This window comes from Eschrichtius robustus, chromosome 18, assembly GCF_028021215.1.
Source record: "Eschrichtius robustus isolate mEscRob2 chromosome 18, mEscRob2.pri, whole genome shotgun sequence".
In the NCBI taxonomy this organism is placed as follows: Eukaryota; Metazoa; Chordata; class Mammalia; order Artiodactyla; family Eschrichtiidae; genus Eschrichtius; species Eschrichtius robustus.
This window is the reverse complement of record NC_090841.1, coordinates 79,378,585-79,395,342: the sequence shown is the minus strand read 5'-3', so window position 1 is coordinate 79,395,342 and position 16,758 is coordinate 79,378,585. Positions and strand designations below refer to the sequence as shown.

The following is a 16,758-nucleotide window of genomic DNA, read 5'->3' as shown; positions in this document are numbered from 1 at the left end:
AAGGAGGGCCCAACGATCCTTCTAGGTGGTGACCCTGTTTCCTTTCCTTCTTATTTTTTCTTAATAACCTTGAAACAATCCTAGAATTTTGTCATTTTGTTGGCAAGTTTGGGGTAATATGTTTAAAACTAAACATGCAGTTTTGTTTTCTACAAGCTCTCACTTAAAAACATTTTTTTAAAACAGCTTTATTGAGGTATCACTGACGTCTAATAAATTGCATATATTTAAAGTGTACAATTTGATAAATCTTGATATATGTACACACCCGTGAAAATATCAGCACATTCAAGGCAGTGAATGCATTGTCACCCCAAAAGTTTCCTGGGCTGCCTTGTCACCGCCCCCCTGCTCCTTTCTGTACCCAACCCGACCTGCACCCCAAGCAACCATTGGTCTGCTTTCTGGCACTGTAGATTAGCTTGTATTTTCTAGAATTTTACATTCATGGAATCCTACAGCATGTACGTTTTCGCCTGACTTCATTCGCTCAGCATAATGAATTTGAGTCACCTGTGCTGTTTGTTGTGTCAATAGTATATTCCTTTTTCTTGCTGGGTCGTGTTCCATGGTGTAGCTGTAACACAGTTTGTTTATTCATTCACCTGTTGGTAGAACAAGCCCTTAATTTCAGCAATGCCATACCTTGCAGGCTTGTCTACACATATATTCAAATGCCTTTGCCATAGAACACCTCCTTTAAAAAGTGTAAAGAATGGTCGCAGTTTCTTTGTACCCTAAGCTTTCTCTTCTTCAGGTGGGCCATGGTGGGAGTCTGGCACGTTATTTAATAAAAAGGAGAGAGAAGGGCACCAGTTCCAGTGTCCTCCTGGGTCCTTCTGGAAGCCCCTCCCTCCTCTTTGGTGCACTGGGTTCCTCTTCTTCCCTGCATTTCACCGTGATCTCAAACTGTCTTTACTGTTTAGGTTCAAAGGGCGACGTGGGTTTCCCAGGCTTAGCTGGGAGCCCAGGAATTCCTGGATCCAAAGGAGAACAAGGATTCATGGGTCCTCCCGGGCCACAGGGACAGCCGGGATTGCCAGGCACTCCGGGCCACGCGGTGGAGGGGCGCAAAGGAGACCGGGGCCCACAGGGACAACCTGGCCTGCCAGGTAAGGGTGTATCGCTAGGTTCAGAGCTGGGACTGAAACAGAGGCACAAACATACCCAAGTATCAAAGGAATTGGAATAATTAAATTCTCAAATGAGCTTTTTATTTAGAAGTTTGCAACATTTATTACCATTGAAACTGCTTAAGACATTGGGCCCCTTTTACCTGGGCCTCCATTGGGTCAGTGCTTTTCTCGTGCTCTTTCTTTCAAGGAACAAGCAATTAGGGAGAGGGAGAAGGCCATTACTGAAAGGGACTGGAGCACAAATGCCATGTGTGGCTGGTTGTTTAAAACCAGCACGACCTTCTGTCACACCTGTTCCCCCGTGAACAGGTGGTTGCCCTACGGCACGGCCACCCCTGAGCACAGCGGCCGCAGGGCACTTGACTCTGAGACTGCGGTGTTTATATCGACGTTTACTGCCCGTCGAGGAGATTCTTCCTTCTAGGACCTGCCTGGATGTCTTCAGGGCTCATGCTGCTTAATATGATGTTGTTGTATACAGTTGGGGACAGTTGGGTGGCAGTGGTGACGACCGCAGCACAGTGACACTTATACATAAAACCACCCTCTGACCTCAAACGTGTGGCTTCTGTGTCTCCCATTAGGGCTTCCGGGACCCATGGGGCCTCCAGGGCTCCCTGGGCTTGATGGGCTGAAAGGTGACAAGGGAAACCCAGGCTGGCCAGGCACTCCTGGGGCTCCAGGGCCCAAGGGAGACCCAGGATTCCAGGGCATGCCGGTGAGTTGTCCCTTGGCAGGTTTTGTTTTTGGAAAGGATCATAAGATAATACTTGTGTGTGTGTGTGTGTGTATTCATGTGTGTTACATGTGTGTTACACTCCCAGATCCTCCCTGAATCAGCCCCTTCTCTCTGGCAAGTAATCAGCCATCTTTACTGGCATCATGGTAGGCAACTATTACAAAATTTTTTACAATCTAGTTTTACACAAACCATCAAAAGTGAAACGTTATACTACTGGAGATTATAGTTCAATGCCTGGGTTTAAAAATCTATATACAAATGATGCAAAAAGAAAGCCTCAGTAACATAGAAATATATCCCTGTTCCTAGTGCCATTCAGTGTCTGTCTATCTCTGTGTATACATATGTGCATTATATGTATACATATATAGATATATATTTGTGCATGTTATTTTGCTTATGGCACTTTTTAAAATAAGGTAAAGCAAAGAAACATTACAACTTTTTATATACTGAGAAAGGAACAACTATGTTGAAATATCTAGAAATTAAGATAGTATTTTTTTAAAATACAAAAATATCACTGTATTATAAAGGAAAATAATCCTTCTTTAGTATTTTTAATGTTTTTTTCCCATAGTTAAAAGCACTTTTAAGACAAGATGCGAAGCTAATTTTAAAGAAAAATCACTGTGGTTGAGTGTTGGGAGTAAAGTCATCCAGAAAGGTTCTTTGGTGTTGATAGATTGAGATGTTGCCATGACAAATGTTTAGGGAGTTTTGACTCTGTTCATGGCATCGTGCTATGGGGTGGGGACAGTGGGATGTAAGATTTACACCTGCTCCTGGAATTTACCACACAGACGGACAAGCAGAAGGGACAGAGTGACTGAAGCAAGTTGTTGCAATTTCCAGCTCCCTAATTTAGGCACACACAGAGGTTTTGTCATTCTTTTTACATCTTTAAGCAACCACAAGGCAACATTTGTTCACAGAGCTACTTCAGAACATGGAGGGGCTGTTCCCAGCTTCCTGACTACCATTTGCTTGAGGGACCTCTGTCTCCTGAGCCATTCCCGACTGACATTCTCTTTGTGTGTCTAGGGGGTCGGTGGCTCTCCAGGAGCTACAGGTGCTAAGGGTGATATGGGACCTCCAGGAGTTCCAGGGTTTCAAGGTAAGACATAAGGGAGATGCCGCTTGAAGACACGTTTACCTGCCACCAGAGCCCCGGCCCCTGGTGCTTTCCTGTTGATAGACCTAGCATGGTTGCAGTACCAGATCCCATTCTCTTCAAATTAAAATGCCATTTCTGGGTGGCTGCCCCGTTTGTAGAATCCCATGCATAGCAGTATAAAGACATTCTGATTTTCTTACTAAGAATCCGTGGATCATTTGCCTCTCAATGAGGAGTCATGGATTTGGGCCATTCATTAATGTTTTAATGTTTGAAGCAAATATTTATTGGGTGCCTACCAGCTTCCAGGCACTTTGATTTTTTACTGCAGCATCAGGTACACATGAATGAAAGGTGAATACAACAAGGTCTCAGCTTGCAGGCATCTTGTGGTCTAGCTGGGGACACTTGTGAACCAGATCGTGACCAAAAACAGAATCACGTGCCCTTCCACTGGTTGTGACCATTTTATGGTTTGCTGCATGTTTGGAAAAATGTGACTTCTGGGTTTTAGAAAGAAGAGTTTCATCGAAAGTTTTACATAGCTGACTACAAGTAATGTTCTTTTCTTCCACGTGCATAAATTCGAAATGTGTTCACTCTGTGTGTGTGTGTGTGTGTGTATGCGTGTATTATACGTGTATATGTATGTATATGTACACATAAGCATATGTGTACATGTATGTGCATATATGTATATGCTGTGTGTATTCACACACACACGGTTATCGTTTGGAATTCTGTGCAAAGACAGTGTTTTACTTTCCTCCAGGGCAGAAAGGCCTCCCTGGCCTTCAGGGAGTTAAAGGTGACCAAGGAGACCAAGGTTTCCCTGGAACTAAAGGTAAGAGAATTTGGTCATTAGAAAACAGCAGTTGAAAATTCTTTGGCCACTTGGCAGGGTTCCTATATTTGGCTAATCTAGTTGACATTTTTACCAATGACTTGTCCTGAAAGTCAAGTTTGTTAAGTCTGTGCCTGAGATAAATCCAGTGGAAAGGGGTGAGAGACAAAATCTCACAGGCTCTGAGGGCAGACGGAAACCAGCCGTAAAAATCGGAACGAAATACGTCTTGCAGGCTGAACAAACTGTGGCTGGACAGTATGGAGTTCTTTCTAAGAAAGGGGCTGCCTTGGCTTCTCCACGGGGAGCCAGACGTGCCGAGTGGCTCCAGAGACACAGCTGGTCTTAGAAGGAAGTGGTCTGAGGGAGTCTGCATCCCATCCTGGTCTCTGCGGGTCAGAGCTTATTTCGAGGGCTGCGTTTAGTTTTCAAGACCGTGTTTCAAGAGAGGGAGTGAGCAACCAGCATGCACTGAGAAGTGGATTATTCGGGGAGAAAATAAATGGGGAAACGTGGGAGGAGCGAGAGAACGGAGGAAAGGGAGGCTGCGGTAGACCCGAGGCCCCCAACTTCACGTGGCTGCTCCGTGTACTTCAGGACCCGTCAAGCAGAAGGAGGTTTACGTTTACTCATCATTAAAAGATTAAGGCCAGTGGTTCTGGTGTGCAGTAAGGCAGATTTCAGATACATGTGAGAAAAAAGTCCTAATTTCACCTGTTGGAGCTCCCCACGTGAGAGGTGGTTCCCTGAGAGGGATGAGCTTCCCCTTGGGTCAGGGGTCCATCAAGGCCTCCAGATCTGAGTGGACATTTGACACTGGTGACCCCGAGGTCTGTTCCAGTCCTGAGGATTCAGGATTTTAGGGTAGAAAATAGAGATGTGCAGATACCCGTGTGTCTCGTCGTGAGGATCTGGTCCCCTTGTGTTTTTGATTGTGATTCTACTTTTGAGAAGCACTGCGTTTGATTGGGTTTCATGTCAGAAGCTGTTTCTGCCCTGAATGTGGACAGTGAAATTGACCAGTGGCTGCCCTGATTCCCACAGGTCTTCCTGGCCCCCCGGGCCCCCCGGGTCCATACGACATCATCAAAGGGGAGCCAGGGCTCCCTGGTCCTGAGGGCCCCGCAGGTCTGAAAGGGCTTCAGGGACCTCCAGGCCCCAAGGGACAACAAGGTAGGAATAACCGCGATGTGCAGAGGGCTGTGGAGGCGGGAGGGAGCTGGCCCGGGCGGGGTTTCCTCTTCACCCGCATGTCTCACAACAGCCTCTGGGCAGTGACTGTGTAAACACGTATTTGAAGATGACTTTCTTACCTTCCTTCAGTGTATGTCAAAACCATGTGAACTTTCTGAAGAGGCCTAACAAGGTCAGAAAAAGAAATCCAAGAAAAGCTAGGGCAGCACACAACTCAGCACATCTATGTTCACTTAGAAAAACATGGGCAGAGGAATGGGAAAAGCATCTCTCCCGGCCAGGAGATGGGGACTGCAGGAAATAGCAACCCAGAATTGTAGGGATTGGTGTTCTCCACGGCGGCCCCAAAGCTCTACCCAAGTGGCCAAGATCTGTGCAAGTCCCTGTGGTTCCCGGACACCTTAAGCTAGAATCTTTCTGCTTATTGGGGCTACACACTCCTTACTTCAGAAGCTATTGCTGAGGAGTGGGGATGGAAGATAAAGACGAATGAAAACATTTAGAGTAGAAAGGTAACATCCATGAAAATTTGTTTTAACCACCTAGGAATAAACCGTACACATGAAAACAAAAAAACTACCCACGTCAGTAAACCTGGTGCCTAAACATTATCTGAGACACCAGAACGTGGCCGAGAGGGGGGAAACAACTGAGAAAATGAAAATGCATCGGATCTCTCCCTACCCCCATGTGACTGCCTTTACCCAAACTGTGTGCCAAACAATAACAAGAAGCCGGGGAGAACCCCGAATTCCGAGATGAGGCACACCCCGTGTGGGTGTCAGTCTGCAGAGTGTGTGTTAACCTTCTGGCTTTCTGGGAAAGCTTTCCCACCTGTAGTCCGAGGCCCTGTGCTTCCCTCTCAGGGGGCCAAAGAAGACATTTCAAAAGGGAAGAAAAAGATACAGCCTATTTATTGCTCTCCACAACCGGATCATGAATTCTTTCTCCTCTCTTTAGGTGTGACAGGATCTGTGGGCTTACCTGGGCCACCAGGTATTCCCGGGTTTGATGGGGCCCCCGGCCAGAAAGGAGAGACAGGACCCTTTGGACCTCCTGGTAGGTTTGCTGTGCTGTCCCAGCCTCACTACCCTCTATCTGCATCTTCGGATTAGAAGCCTTAGGCCCAGGCATATGGAAACCTGCGAAAGGAAGTGTTTCTTGAAAGATTTCCATGGAAGTCTGTTTCTTAGGAGAAACAGGATCTTACAGAGGAGCCAAGGGTTGTCATCATTCTTTTCTGTGTAGGGAGACAGATGTTGATCAAAGCTCAGTGTCTCCCAGACATTATTGAAAGAAGGCCGCTGGGGACGGCCCTATCTGGTTTCCTAAGAGTCTGCAGCTCAGACACTCCATTTCAGCAGAGGGCAAGGGGAGCGGATGATTGTGCTGTGTTGGCCAGAAGGCCACTGACTGGCGTGGACTAAAGCTGATCTGCTTCCCAAGAAGCAGGACCTCGGAGGTCCCATCGTGGCTGGGATGCCAAAGGCTGAGGGTGCAACTAAGTAGACAGAGGGCCCAGCCCAGCAGGAGGCCTGTGAACATCTTGCAGGCAGCGTGGTTGCCCAGGGGACAGGAGGACACCCTGCACGGGAGCTTCCTTCCACCCTTAATTCCATACGCTGGCTTTGGGCCACTAAGGCTGGGAAGCTACCTTAAAAGATGGTTGTTTTAATCATCCTATAATAATCCTCCCTCAGAGGAGCTCCCAAATGCTGTATGAATACATGCATGGAGTCATGTCATTTACTTCCTTTATTCATATATTTATATTTTCACATATTTCATTTATTCATTGGACTGAGTTTATGAGCTTCTGCTTTGCACCAAGCACCGTGCTTATAAAACATCTCCAGGTGGGATGCAGAGAGGAGAAGCTGAGGTAGCACGAGGGAGGTGGTGGTTGTACTGAGTCTCGCCTGTCTGTAACTGAGGAAGCGAATTTCTCTGCTGTCTTTCAGGTCCAAGAGGCTTCCCGGGTCCACCCGGCCCTGATGGGTTGCCGGGATCCATGGGTCCCCCAGGCACCCCGTCTGTTGATCACGGCTTCCTCGTGACCAGGCACAGTCAGACAACAGACGACCCCCAGTGTCCTCCTGGGACCAAAATCCTCTACCATGGGTACTCTCTGCTCTACGTACAAGGCAACGAGCGGGCACATGGCCAGGACTTGGGTGAGGCGTCTACAGATGGTGTGTTCATTCCACGTCGCGTGTCCAGCGCTGGGGGGTGCTGGGCTGTGTTCCCGCTCCGGTCCTGTGGTTCAGAGTGTCACCAAGACCTAGTCAAGGAAAAGAGTCCTGTTTCCCTCCATCCTTACCAAGTGGGCCATCCTTACCAACAACTGCCATATTACTAATGGGAAGCCAGGCAGACATAAAGGCTGACTCTTTGAAAATTTTAAATTAATAAAACTTTTGACCTCTTCTTCAAATTATCAAGTAGGATCAAGATATCGGGAGTACACACTTAACAGTTTGCATTCATAGTCATAAAATAGAGCAGCTTTACTGTTGCTCTTTTAAAAAATGTCCACGTTATCCTGTCCAAAATTCCTCTGTCCTTCTATTAGTTTAGATCAATAGAAGGTTGTGTGTTTGTCGTCATTTTCTTAGTCCTCTCCGGATCTGCTCCACCAAATTATGTTTTAATGTTTTACACCTCTAACTTTCACTGAGGTTGCAAACATATATAAAGACGGCTCTGCATTTCGTGAAAGACGCGGTCCAGTGAGTTACTAGCTGTGGTACAAGGAGCTGCACATTAAGTTCCTTCTAGAATTCAGTTGCAGGAAAAGGTCTCTCTCTACTGATGAACTGCTTTGTTTCTGTTCATCCTGCTAATTCTTGATGGTTTCCCTTTGGCCTGGATCACTTTCCATTGAATTTAATGCTCATTTCCAATCATACTAGTCTGTTTGGTACATTTATTTCCTTCTTTCTGTAATCGGCAAACATTTTTATTTCCACCTTAGCGGACGTGTAGGATAGACGTCTTTATTAGCTAGCTCACTTGCATTCTGTGTCGAGGCAGACTGCGAATGGTAAGCAATGTCTTCTCCCTGCGTCCCCAGGCACGGCGGGCAGCTGTCTGCGCAAGTTCAGCACGATGCCCTTCCTCTTCTGTAACATCAACAATGTCTGCAACTTCGCCTCCCGAAATGATTACTCGTACTGGCTGTCCACCCCGGAGCCTATGCCCATGTCCATGGCGCCCATCACCGGGGAGGGCATCAGGCCCTTCATCAGCAGGTGAGTCCATCCCATCGGAGCACACATACAGTTGACGAGGAAAAGCAGCTCACAGTCAGGGCAGAGATTATTCTTGTGTTTTTCCATTTTCCCCCAAACATTTAATCCATTGCCATTCCGTTTACTAATTGTGATACCCGAGTTTTGTAACAGAAATCAGCCATACAAATAATGGGATGTAAAAGTCAGTTATCTTCTTAAAAAATTTTAGTGCAAACCCTTGGTGAGATAAGGCCCGGCTTTGGAGCAAGACGTGTTACCTTGTGTGACTCACCGGGGTGACTGCCTTCCCTGCCATGGACCAAGCAGTGTCGCTGGCGCCCCCGGCAAACTTCAGAACAGCTTTGCAGCTTTTTTCTTTCTTAAATAATTATCTCCCTAAGGAGTCTTTTAAGGTATATTTTTTGGAATCACCCCGAAGAAACTTTTTAAACATTTTTATTTTTTAATTGTAGTAAAACAATAACATAAGCTAACATAACACATAGCATAAAATTTACCATCTTAACCATTTTTAAGTGTACAGTTCAGTGGCACTTAACTGTGGGTGTGAGGTGGTTGCCAAGAAATTATGACACCACGGGCATACTGTATGTCTGTGCTTTATATATAAGAGATTATACTGATGTACCGTGTACATTAACATGTGTACATCCTAAGATTTTTCTCATTCTCTTCCACCCCACCAGTTTGTGCACTCTTGAGGTGATATTGTACCCACTGAGATTGCATGTGTTTGAGCGACTTCCCAAATTAAGTGCTTTCCACACTAGTTAATGTCTGGGGTATGTTTTCAGGTCCCCAAGAGTCTTCCTGGTAGGAAATAAAATGGGAAGTTGAAATGATTGTGACCGAAAAGTACATGATTTTCCTCCTTTTGCCTCTTTCCTTCTAATTAAAAGTTGCTTCCTTAACTATACTCAGAAGCAATAGAAAAGTGGCAAAGGTATGAACGTGTTTGACTGAGAAGCTAGTCTCTAATTTTACTTTTACACGCGAAGAGAGTAAAGGATGAAAAGAATGGCAAGGCGGGACAGGTTTTCCTTAGGAAAGTGAGAGTGAGAAAGAACGGAAGCTTTTCTATGTTTCCTTTAGAGAAATAACAGCTTTTGAATAGGAAGAAAGACTAGTGATGTGGGCTGAGAGGTGTCTGGAGTCAGAGGGGAGGGGGGCGGGGTGGGTGCTTGGAGCAGCCCAGCGCCCCCTGTGGTGACCACCCGTCGCTGGATGGTCACCACCTACTTCGGACTGGTCACTTACGGGGTCTGTAGCTCCAGAGTGTGGAAGCCTGGTCCTCACAGAACAGTCTTGTTAAAAGAATGTACCGCGTAGACCTGGACCAGAAAGGCTGGGAGATGCCTATCGGAAAAATCAGGTTTTTGATGGCCTTACCTCAAAATATCTCCTGACAGCTTTCTTAGATTTTTCTTTTGAGCTGTAAGAAAACTTATCTCATGGGTCTTAAAATGGGAAAAGTCATTGGTAACTTCCAGAGAGGCATCTCTCAAAACACAGAAGTCCTTCCCATGTGTCAGGGGTCCCTGTGGGCTGATCTGTGTTGACTTTTCTTGCTCAGAGCCACGCTGTGGGTGCACAAGAACAGAAACTAACCACTAACCACCTTTGTGTTTTTGTTTAGCTTTCCTCGGACAACAGGTAGAAAATGATTATTCGTTTTTGTCTCCTAATTACCATCTTGATAAAATTGACATTGACCTTGATTTGGTTGGGACACAGGGCTCTGAGACGCATTTAGGACATTCCAGAAACAGGTCCAGGAGAAGCCTCAGGTCTGAGACTTGCTTTTCTCTGTAGACCCGTTACCATGAGTTGTTTAAATGCCCCAGCGCTGCCCATTTCGGGGTTTTCACGTCTCCCTGTTAACTGACCCACAGATGCACGGTGTCTGATGTGACCTCAGAAGTCACATCCTTTAAGTCACTGCTCCGAAAGCACACACATCTCACATCCCATTTTGTAATAACGCTGCCCATTCCTCTGGGTCCCACGGTTACTTTAACTTAGTGGTTTCTAACGACTTCTCAGGACTCACAGGTTCCTTCTGAGGTCTCCCTTTTGGGGACGTCCTAAAGCTTAGTTTTAGAAAGAGTTAATTACAAAATCCTTCCTCTTAAGCAGAAAAAGTAGCAACTTTTCTGCTGTCATCCTGACAAAATTTTCTAAGCACTTTCCGACTCTCTGCAGACATGAGTCATCAAAAACTACGGACTGTTTAATTGTTCTGGATTGAAGACTGTGTTCTAATTCTGCCTTTAGACACAACTAACTGTGGTCTCATATTCTCTTAGGTAATATGGGGAATGAGAGTGTATGGATTTTAAGGGACCTCGTGGCTCGTTAAATCTGTGATTCTCTGTCCCCTAGCACCCATCGGACGGGGTCCAGACCATGTCTCTGCAGCGGCTTGAACCCGCCAGCCCAGAGAGAGCCTGACGTGAAGCACTTTCCTCTGTGCTCTATGTCTGCTTCTGTGTCTGGCAGGCAGATGGTGGCAGATGTAGAAGGCCAATTTCAGTCACTGTTGTTCAGCTGAGCCCTTTAATTCATCTGCATCTGTGTGAATAAAATAGAAAATAGCGCGCGCGCGCACACACACACACACACCACACCCCCCCCACGGAAAACCGAACGACTCATTTCGGCCCTCTTCCCACTCCTAATCCACTGTCATGCACATGCTCCGGCATAACTAGGTGTAACTATTAACGCCATTTATAGTCATTTATCAGCATTCTTAGCACTCTGTTCAGTTTGTGACTTGAATATCATTATTTTACTGCTGATGTTTAAATTTTTTTTTTTTCAACAAAACGTCATCCCACCATCGAAGGGTCGCTGAGTAGAGCAGGCCCGAGTCGGAACATGGTGTGTTGCTGTCATTTATTCTTGGGCGCAGTCCCAGCGGCTGAGCACGAGCCAGCTTGGCCTGGGGGGCATCCAGTGCGGCCTGGGGCAGGGGCCCCCTCACTGGTCTGTCGGTTCCAGGTCTGGAAAGAGTCTCCGGAAGAGGCTCACGTGGACAGCCAGCCCTGGGCTTTTTTATCTGTCTTAGTTACTATAATTCACTAAATGTTCTTCTTACATTGAAGATGATTCAGGGCTTAAAACAAATCGCCGTGTTCCGGAAGTGGTAGCCCTTGGATTGCACCATCGCCGCCTTCTTGAGCATTCATTGTGTTTGCTGAAATCCACACTCATTGCTGAAATACTGGAAGGCACTGAAATACACAGAGGAGAACACAAAAGTCTCCTGCAGCCCCAGCGCCTCAGGAGATGGTCCCTCTTACAACCTGGCCTTCCGGTTTCCTTCCTGCTACAGAGTAGATGGTTAAATGACAAGTGTTGGGTCTGGTTTTGAGTTTAATGTTTTAATACTGAGGCAGGCTTATCAAACCAATTAGAAGACCCTAATCCTCAGAGTCCAAGCAGGGGACAACTGGTCTGTTTGATGAAACACATCATTGGGTCGGAAAGATGGAGTGACGAGACGGAACACAGATAACGGGGAAAGGGCTGAGCAGGTGGGGCCTCCCTCGGCTGTGCTGAGCGCCTCTGCTCCGTGCCTTCCAGGTGTACTGTGTGTGAGGCGCCGGCCATGGTCATGGCTGTGCACAGCCAGACCATCCAGATCCCGCAGTGCCCCAGCGGCTGGTCCTCGCTGTGGATTGGCTACTCCTTTGTGATGGTAAGTATTTGGGGAAACTCCATATTTCCCCCAAAGAGCAGCCCACAATCACCCCACCTCTTTCCCCTCGCTCCTGGGACCCCCTGCAAAGCGTCCCCAGGAGCCTGGCCTGCTCCCCTGGGAGGGGACAGTATGGGGTCCAGCGCCCGCCCAGAGCCCTCCTCGTCCACGGAGTGGCTGGGACTAGGTAGCTGGGTGACCTGATGAGATTCCGAGTCAGCGCCTCCCTGGGGGGAGAGGAGGGCGCGCCCATGGTGGGAACTCATTTACTAAAACGCTTGCAAGCCCCAAAGCAGAAGCTAGAGTCAGGAAGAGAGCGGGGCCACTGGCCGGTGTCAGGGGCCCGAGGGTCCACACCCCTCCCGCATGAGTCTGCTCTCCTACCGCCCAGCTGCCCCAGATGCCAGACCCCCGATGCTCCCTTCCTCCCAAAAGCCAATGAGAACAGGAAACACAGCACCCTTTTGAGATCCCGTTGTAGCTTCTTATTTTATTGCCTCAGTTTAAAGTACTGATTGAAAACACAGAAGCTCTGAACTTGGACGATCAGGTTACACTGGAATCACTCCCGGTAAACGATCCTCCACAAACATTTCCCACGTCACCACTGTAAGCCCGGTCCCATCTTCACGCTCCCAGGTGTGGCCAGGTCGTACGTACCTTTGACCCCCAAATCATCATTAGCCTTGTTATTTGATTGACGGGGAAAGTGGCCTCTTAACTGCTTTTTTTCTGCTGTAAGTTATTCCAAGTGTAGAAGTTGCCAGGAAAGCAGCTCTTCAAATGCTTGTGTGTTGGATTCTCACCAGTCGGGTGGTGAGGTTTCCTGGGTTGAGGAGCCTGCATTTAGCCTCTTCAGCAGGTCCAAACAATTGCAACAACAAAATTTAGCAAGTCGTTTTGATAATTCCAAATACTGCATGGCGACTACTTTATCAAGAAAACTGAAAAGGTTAGAACTGTGGTGTAGAGAAGTCAAGATACGCGCAATGATGTAAGCATACAACTTTGACTCAGAGGCAGATTGGACTTTCGACTCCATAATACAAGAAATACTAGATGGAGTCTCAGTTTGACAGAAGAGGCCCTTGATCCAAGGAGTAAAGAACGGAGGAAAGCACCTGTCACTTCCCCGTCCCTTGTCCTGGCGTCCTACCAAGATCTGAACCACGATTGCCCATCATTTCTCAAAACCAAGAGCAAATCAAAATGATGAGGTCCTGGAGAACAGGCATCCCATCACTGCCGAGCCGGGGGGCTTGTGGTGAAGCTGGGGGGCTCGGATCTGGCAGCCTCCAGAGGCCTGTTCCCATCTCAGCTTTGCCTGGGAAGTGTGATCTGGAATGTTCTGGGATCCTGGGGTTCTCATCTGGGAATCAAGGGCATTAGCTTTGTCCTCAGAGGTCCCTTATGGCTCTAAAATTCCACAGTTCACTTTTCTTATGTCCGTAATAGCCGTCCTGTAGAGGTTTTGCCATATCTTCCATTTGTACGTCATTCATTTTATGTCTTGGTTTCTGAGGACGTGTGAGCCTACTTCAACCCAATTGAACAAACAGTTACCATAGTAGCTTTCTTTTCCCTCTTTCTCTTGTTTAAGTTTTCTCTTCTTAAAAGAAAATGGATAATGTAGCAAATAAAGGATGTAGCGAATAAAGGATTTTGCTACCTAATGTAGCAAATTATAAAGGATTTTGCTACCTAATGTAGCAAACAAAGGATTGTGATGATCCCGTATAATTTTGTTTAGAAAGTCTGATGTCTCCCATCAGTTGGTCCCAGCATCCTCTGCACATTTTGGCTGTCATCTCACGCCCCAAGTTAGAAGAGGTTTCAGTGTTCCAAGAAGAAAACAGTGAGGACAGCGTTTGTTGAAATGCTGGTGAAGCTGGACCAGTCACCTCCCATCCCTGGGAGGAGTGGCCAGCAGACTCCTGGCACTGGGTGCGCCCGGCGTGAGGCCGTGGGGCCGTGTGGCTGCCAGTGTGTTCCCTGGTGGCCTCGGGGGACAGAGGGGGCGGCTTTCCGGGAGGGAGCACCCCGGCTCTTCCCCGGGGCCCGGGAAGCCCATCGGGGCGGGCGGGCGGGCACCTCTGGCTCACGGCTCCTGTTTCCCCACAGCACACCAGCGCCGGAGCCGAAGGTTCTGGCCAAGCCCTGGCCTCCCCTGGGTCCTGTCTGGAAGAGTTCAGAAGCGCCCCCTTCATCGAGTGCCACGGCCGCGGGACTTGCAATTACTATGCAAACGCTTACAGCTTTTGGCTTGCCACGATAGAAAGAAACCAGATGTTCAAGTAAAGTGCCCCCCTCGCCCCCCTCCCCACCACCCCCGGTGGCTTTTATTTTCAGTCTTCCATGGTCCATACACGTGCTCCGGTGCAAAGTCCCAAAGATGGTTCTACAGCAATCCTTAGGAAGGCTTCTTCCATGGATAGGATAGGATAGGATAGGAACAGATATTTGGTTCTGTTCTATGTGGGCAGATAATCGAAACCATGTTCAAAGGCAGAGCTTAGGTGACAGGCTTCATTCGTTCATTACTGAAGAGCCATGAAAGAAAAAAGTTCAGTTTTCAGTTTTTCAAGATGAATCCACGGCAACGTCATTAAGACGGCTAAAATCTGCAAACAGAGCATTTTAAAACATTGTACCTTTAACCAGCAGGGAGAGAGAAAGTGAATAGCCTTGGTTTTCATGGTGTTTATAATGCTGGATTGGATGTACATATTGTGAGTTATCAGTGACCGTTTTTCAGGCCTGCGCATGAAAATTAATTTCAGCACAGATGCCGCCGAAATGGATACGGAGAACCTTTTCTTTCGTTTCCATTACCAAAATTTCACCTTTAAAACAACGGTCCCAGGTGGCCGTTGACCTTGAAGTTAGTTTGGAGCGGGGCCCAGTTTGTACCGGATGGGAACACATAACGAGGCCTCTGCCCAGTACTTAGTTCCAGCTGCAGCCCTGCTGGCGCGGACGCCGGGCGCCGATGGGGCTGAACAATTACCTACTGTTCAGTCCCCCAAATAAGTGCTTCTCGGCCCTGGAGATAGTCTTTACCTTTTCGGAGAGAATTCTGTGGGCCTCTGCTATGACCCTGTCTCTTTCCAGCTTAGATCATAAAGGTGAAGCAGCGCGCCCACTACTCGTAAATTTCTAAGCCTCAAAAAACTACCAGGTGCCTTTCTAGTAGCTCACACGAGACTTTCTAGGCACCTGGGAACTTGACGTCAACCCTCCAGATACAATTTGACCATTAGCTACCAAAATGAGCACCAGCTCCCGGGGCTGCCCATTATAGGGTTAACAGGTAACAATGGGTTTTTTTGTTTTCTGGTCTTTTTTTCTGAACCAGCAGCCTGGTACAATTAACTGAAATGCCTTCTTAAACAAAACTAGGTAAGATCCCATTAATTTAAATAATTTGGGGGCACTAGGATTTTCACCAAAGTTGCTAACGTAAGCCACCTCAATTTTAGGACAAGGTACTCTTATTATATGGCTACTTTAATTGGAATAAGATTTGATTAGTACTCATTTTAGTTCAGACTTCACTTCTCCAATAGTCAAAGAACAGAATTCCTAGGATCAAGGAAGCATTTGGAACACTAAATGTCTTCCCCTGTCTTTGGCCTCTAATCAGACCACCTGTATGAACAACTTTCAAAAGTTACGAATGTATTTTGAGGTCTGGTTGATTATTCCAGATTTGTTGTTCATTCTGTCATTCAGCAATGATTTAATGAGCACTTAGGATGTGTGTGAAGTGTCTCAGAGAAGAACATCTTCCTAGTCTGGGGGTGTTTATAATCGAGTTGAGAAGAGAAAACAAAAGGTTAACCTATAGTTTGAAGAGGCAGGGTCTGTGGTGGGGAGTGGCTGAGACTTTGGGGTCAGACAGACGTGGGTGACTCTGGCGGTGCCCTCACTCGCCCTGTACTCTTGGCCCGAGGATGGATGCAGGTGATAACTTGCAGGTGTAACCGAGGCCGTGGGATGCCCCCAGCACGGTACCCGCTCAGAGGCAGGGTGAAGGCTGGTCCCTCGGGGGTCTCTGATGGGAGGGAGGGCCGAGGAGCTGGCCTGAGCCGTGCGGTGACACTGACTTCTGTGCTGCCTTTCAGGAAGCCCACGCCGTCCACCTTGAAGGCTGGAGAGCTGCGCACGCATGTCAGTCGCTGTCAAGTGTGCATGCGGAGAACATAACGAAGCCGGCCCTCAGCTACATCACAACATGGTGCTATTCCCCCCTCTTCCCTCCTTCTTCTTCTAACAGCAACGAACTCTAGAAATATATCCTGTGTACCTCACTGTGCAGTATGAAAACTGTAAGGTGCCTGATAGGAATCTGCATAACTAACACACCCTGCTTCGTTGGCCTCTACTTGCTGAAGGAGAATCCAAGACCACGATAAGCTGCCTGTAGTGAAGTCCCAAATGGCACTTCTGATGAAATAAAAAATATGTCTGTTCTACAGTTCAGTGCACTGATGTGTGAAGTGAGACCCATCAGAAAACCAAAGGGTGCTAGGAGGGCTGTGGGACCTTCCATCCTGGGCGAAGCCCGTTTGCATTGTTGTATTATAACAGATCCATTTCACACCCCAGGTGAAACGTCTGTTGATATCACTGTCTAACTGTTTCAAAATTCAGGTCCCTCGGTCTGTACAAATAATAGTCGTGTAAAGCCGATGGTTGGAACCTCCAAAGGGAAGGAAGGGGGCCTAGTAGCCCTGTCTTCCGACCGCCCCACCAAAGAAAAATTTCG

General features: G+C 47.4%; 1 protein-coding gene across 1 annotated transcript in view; it reads left to right on the top strand.

The window, feature by feature from the left end:
* Positions 1 to 16,467, top strand: part of COL4A1 (collagen type IV alpha 1 chain) — a 146,638-nt gene extending 130,171 nt beyond the window's left edge. Inside the window, exons 42-52 of the mRNA XM_068526965.1 lie at positions 927 to 1,112; positions 1,721 to 1,854; positions 2,923 to 2,995; positions 3,768 to 3,839; positions 4,884 to 5,012; positions 5,994 to 6,092; positions 6,995 to 7,207; positions 8,107 to 8,284; positions 11,876 to 11,990; positions 14,112 to 14,284; positions 16,115 to 16,467. Coding sequence (XP_068383066.1) covers positions 927 to 1,112; positions 1,721 to 1,854; positions 2,923 to 2,995; positions 3,768 to 3,839; positions 4,884 to 5,012; positions 5,994 to 6,092; positions 6,995 to 7,207; positions 8,107 to 8,284; positions 11,876 to 11,990; positions 14,112 to 14,284; positions 16,115 to 16,196 — 1,454 coding nt within the window. The 3' untranslated portion in view covers positions 16,197 to 16,467. The remainder of the gene's footprint in view (positions 1 to 926; positions 1,113 to 1,720; positions 1,855 to 2,922; positions 2,996 to 3,767; positions 3,840 to 4,883; positions 5,013 to 5,993; positions 6,093 to 6,994; positions 7,208 to 8,106; positions 8,285 to 11,875; positions 11,991 to 14,111; positions 14,285 to 16,114) is intronic.
* The last annotated feature ends 291 nt before the right edge of the window (positions 16,468 to 16,758 follow it).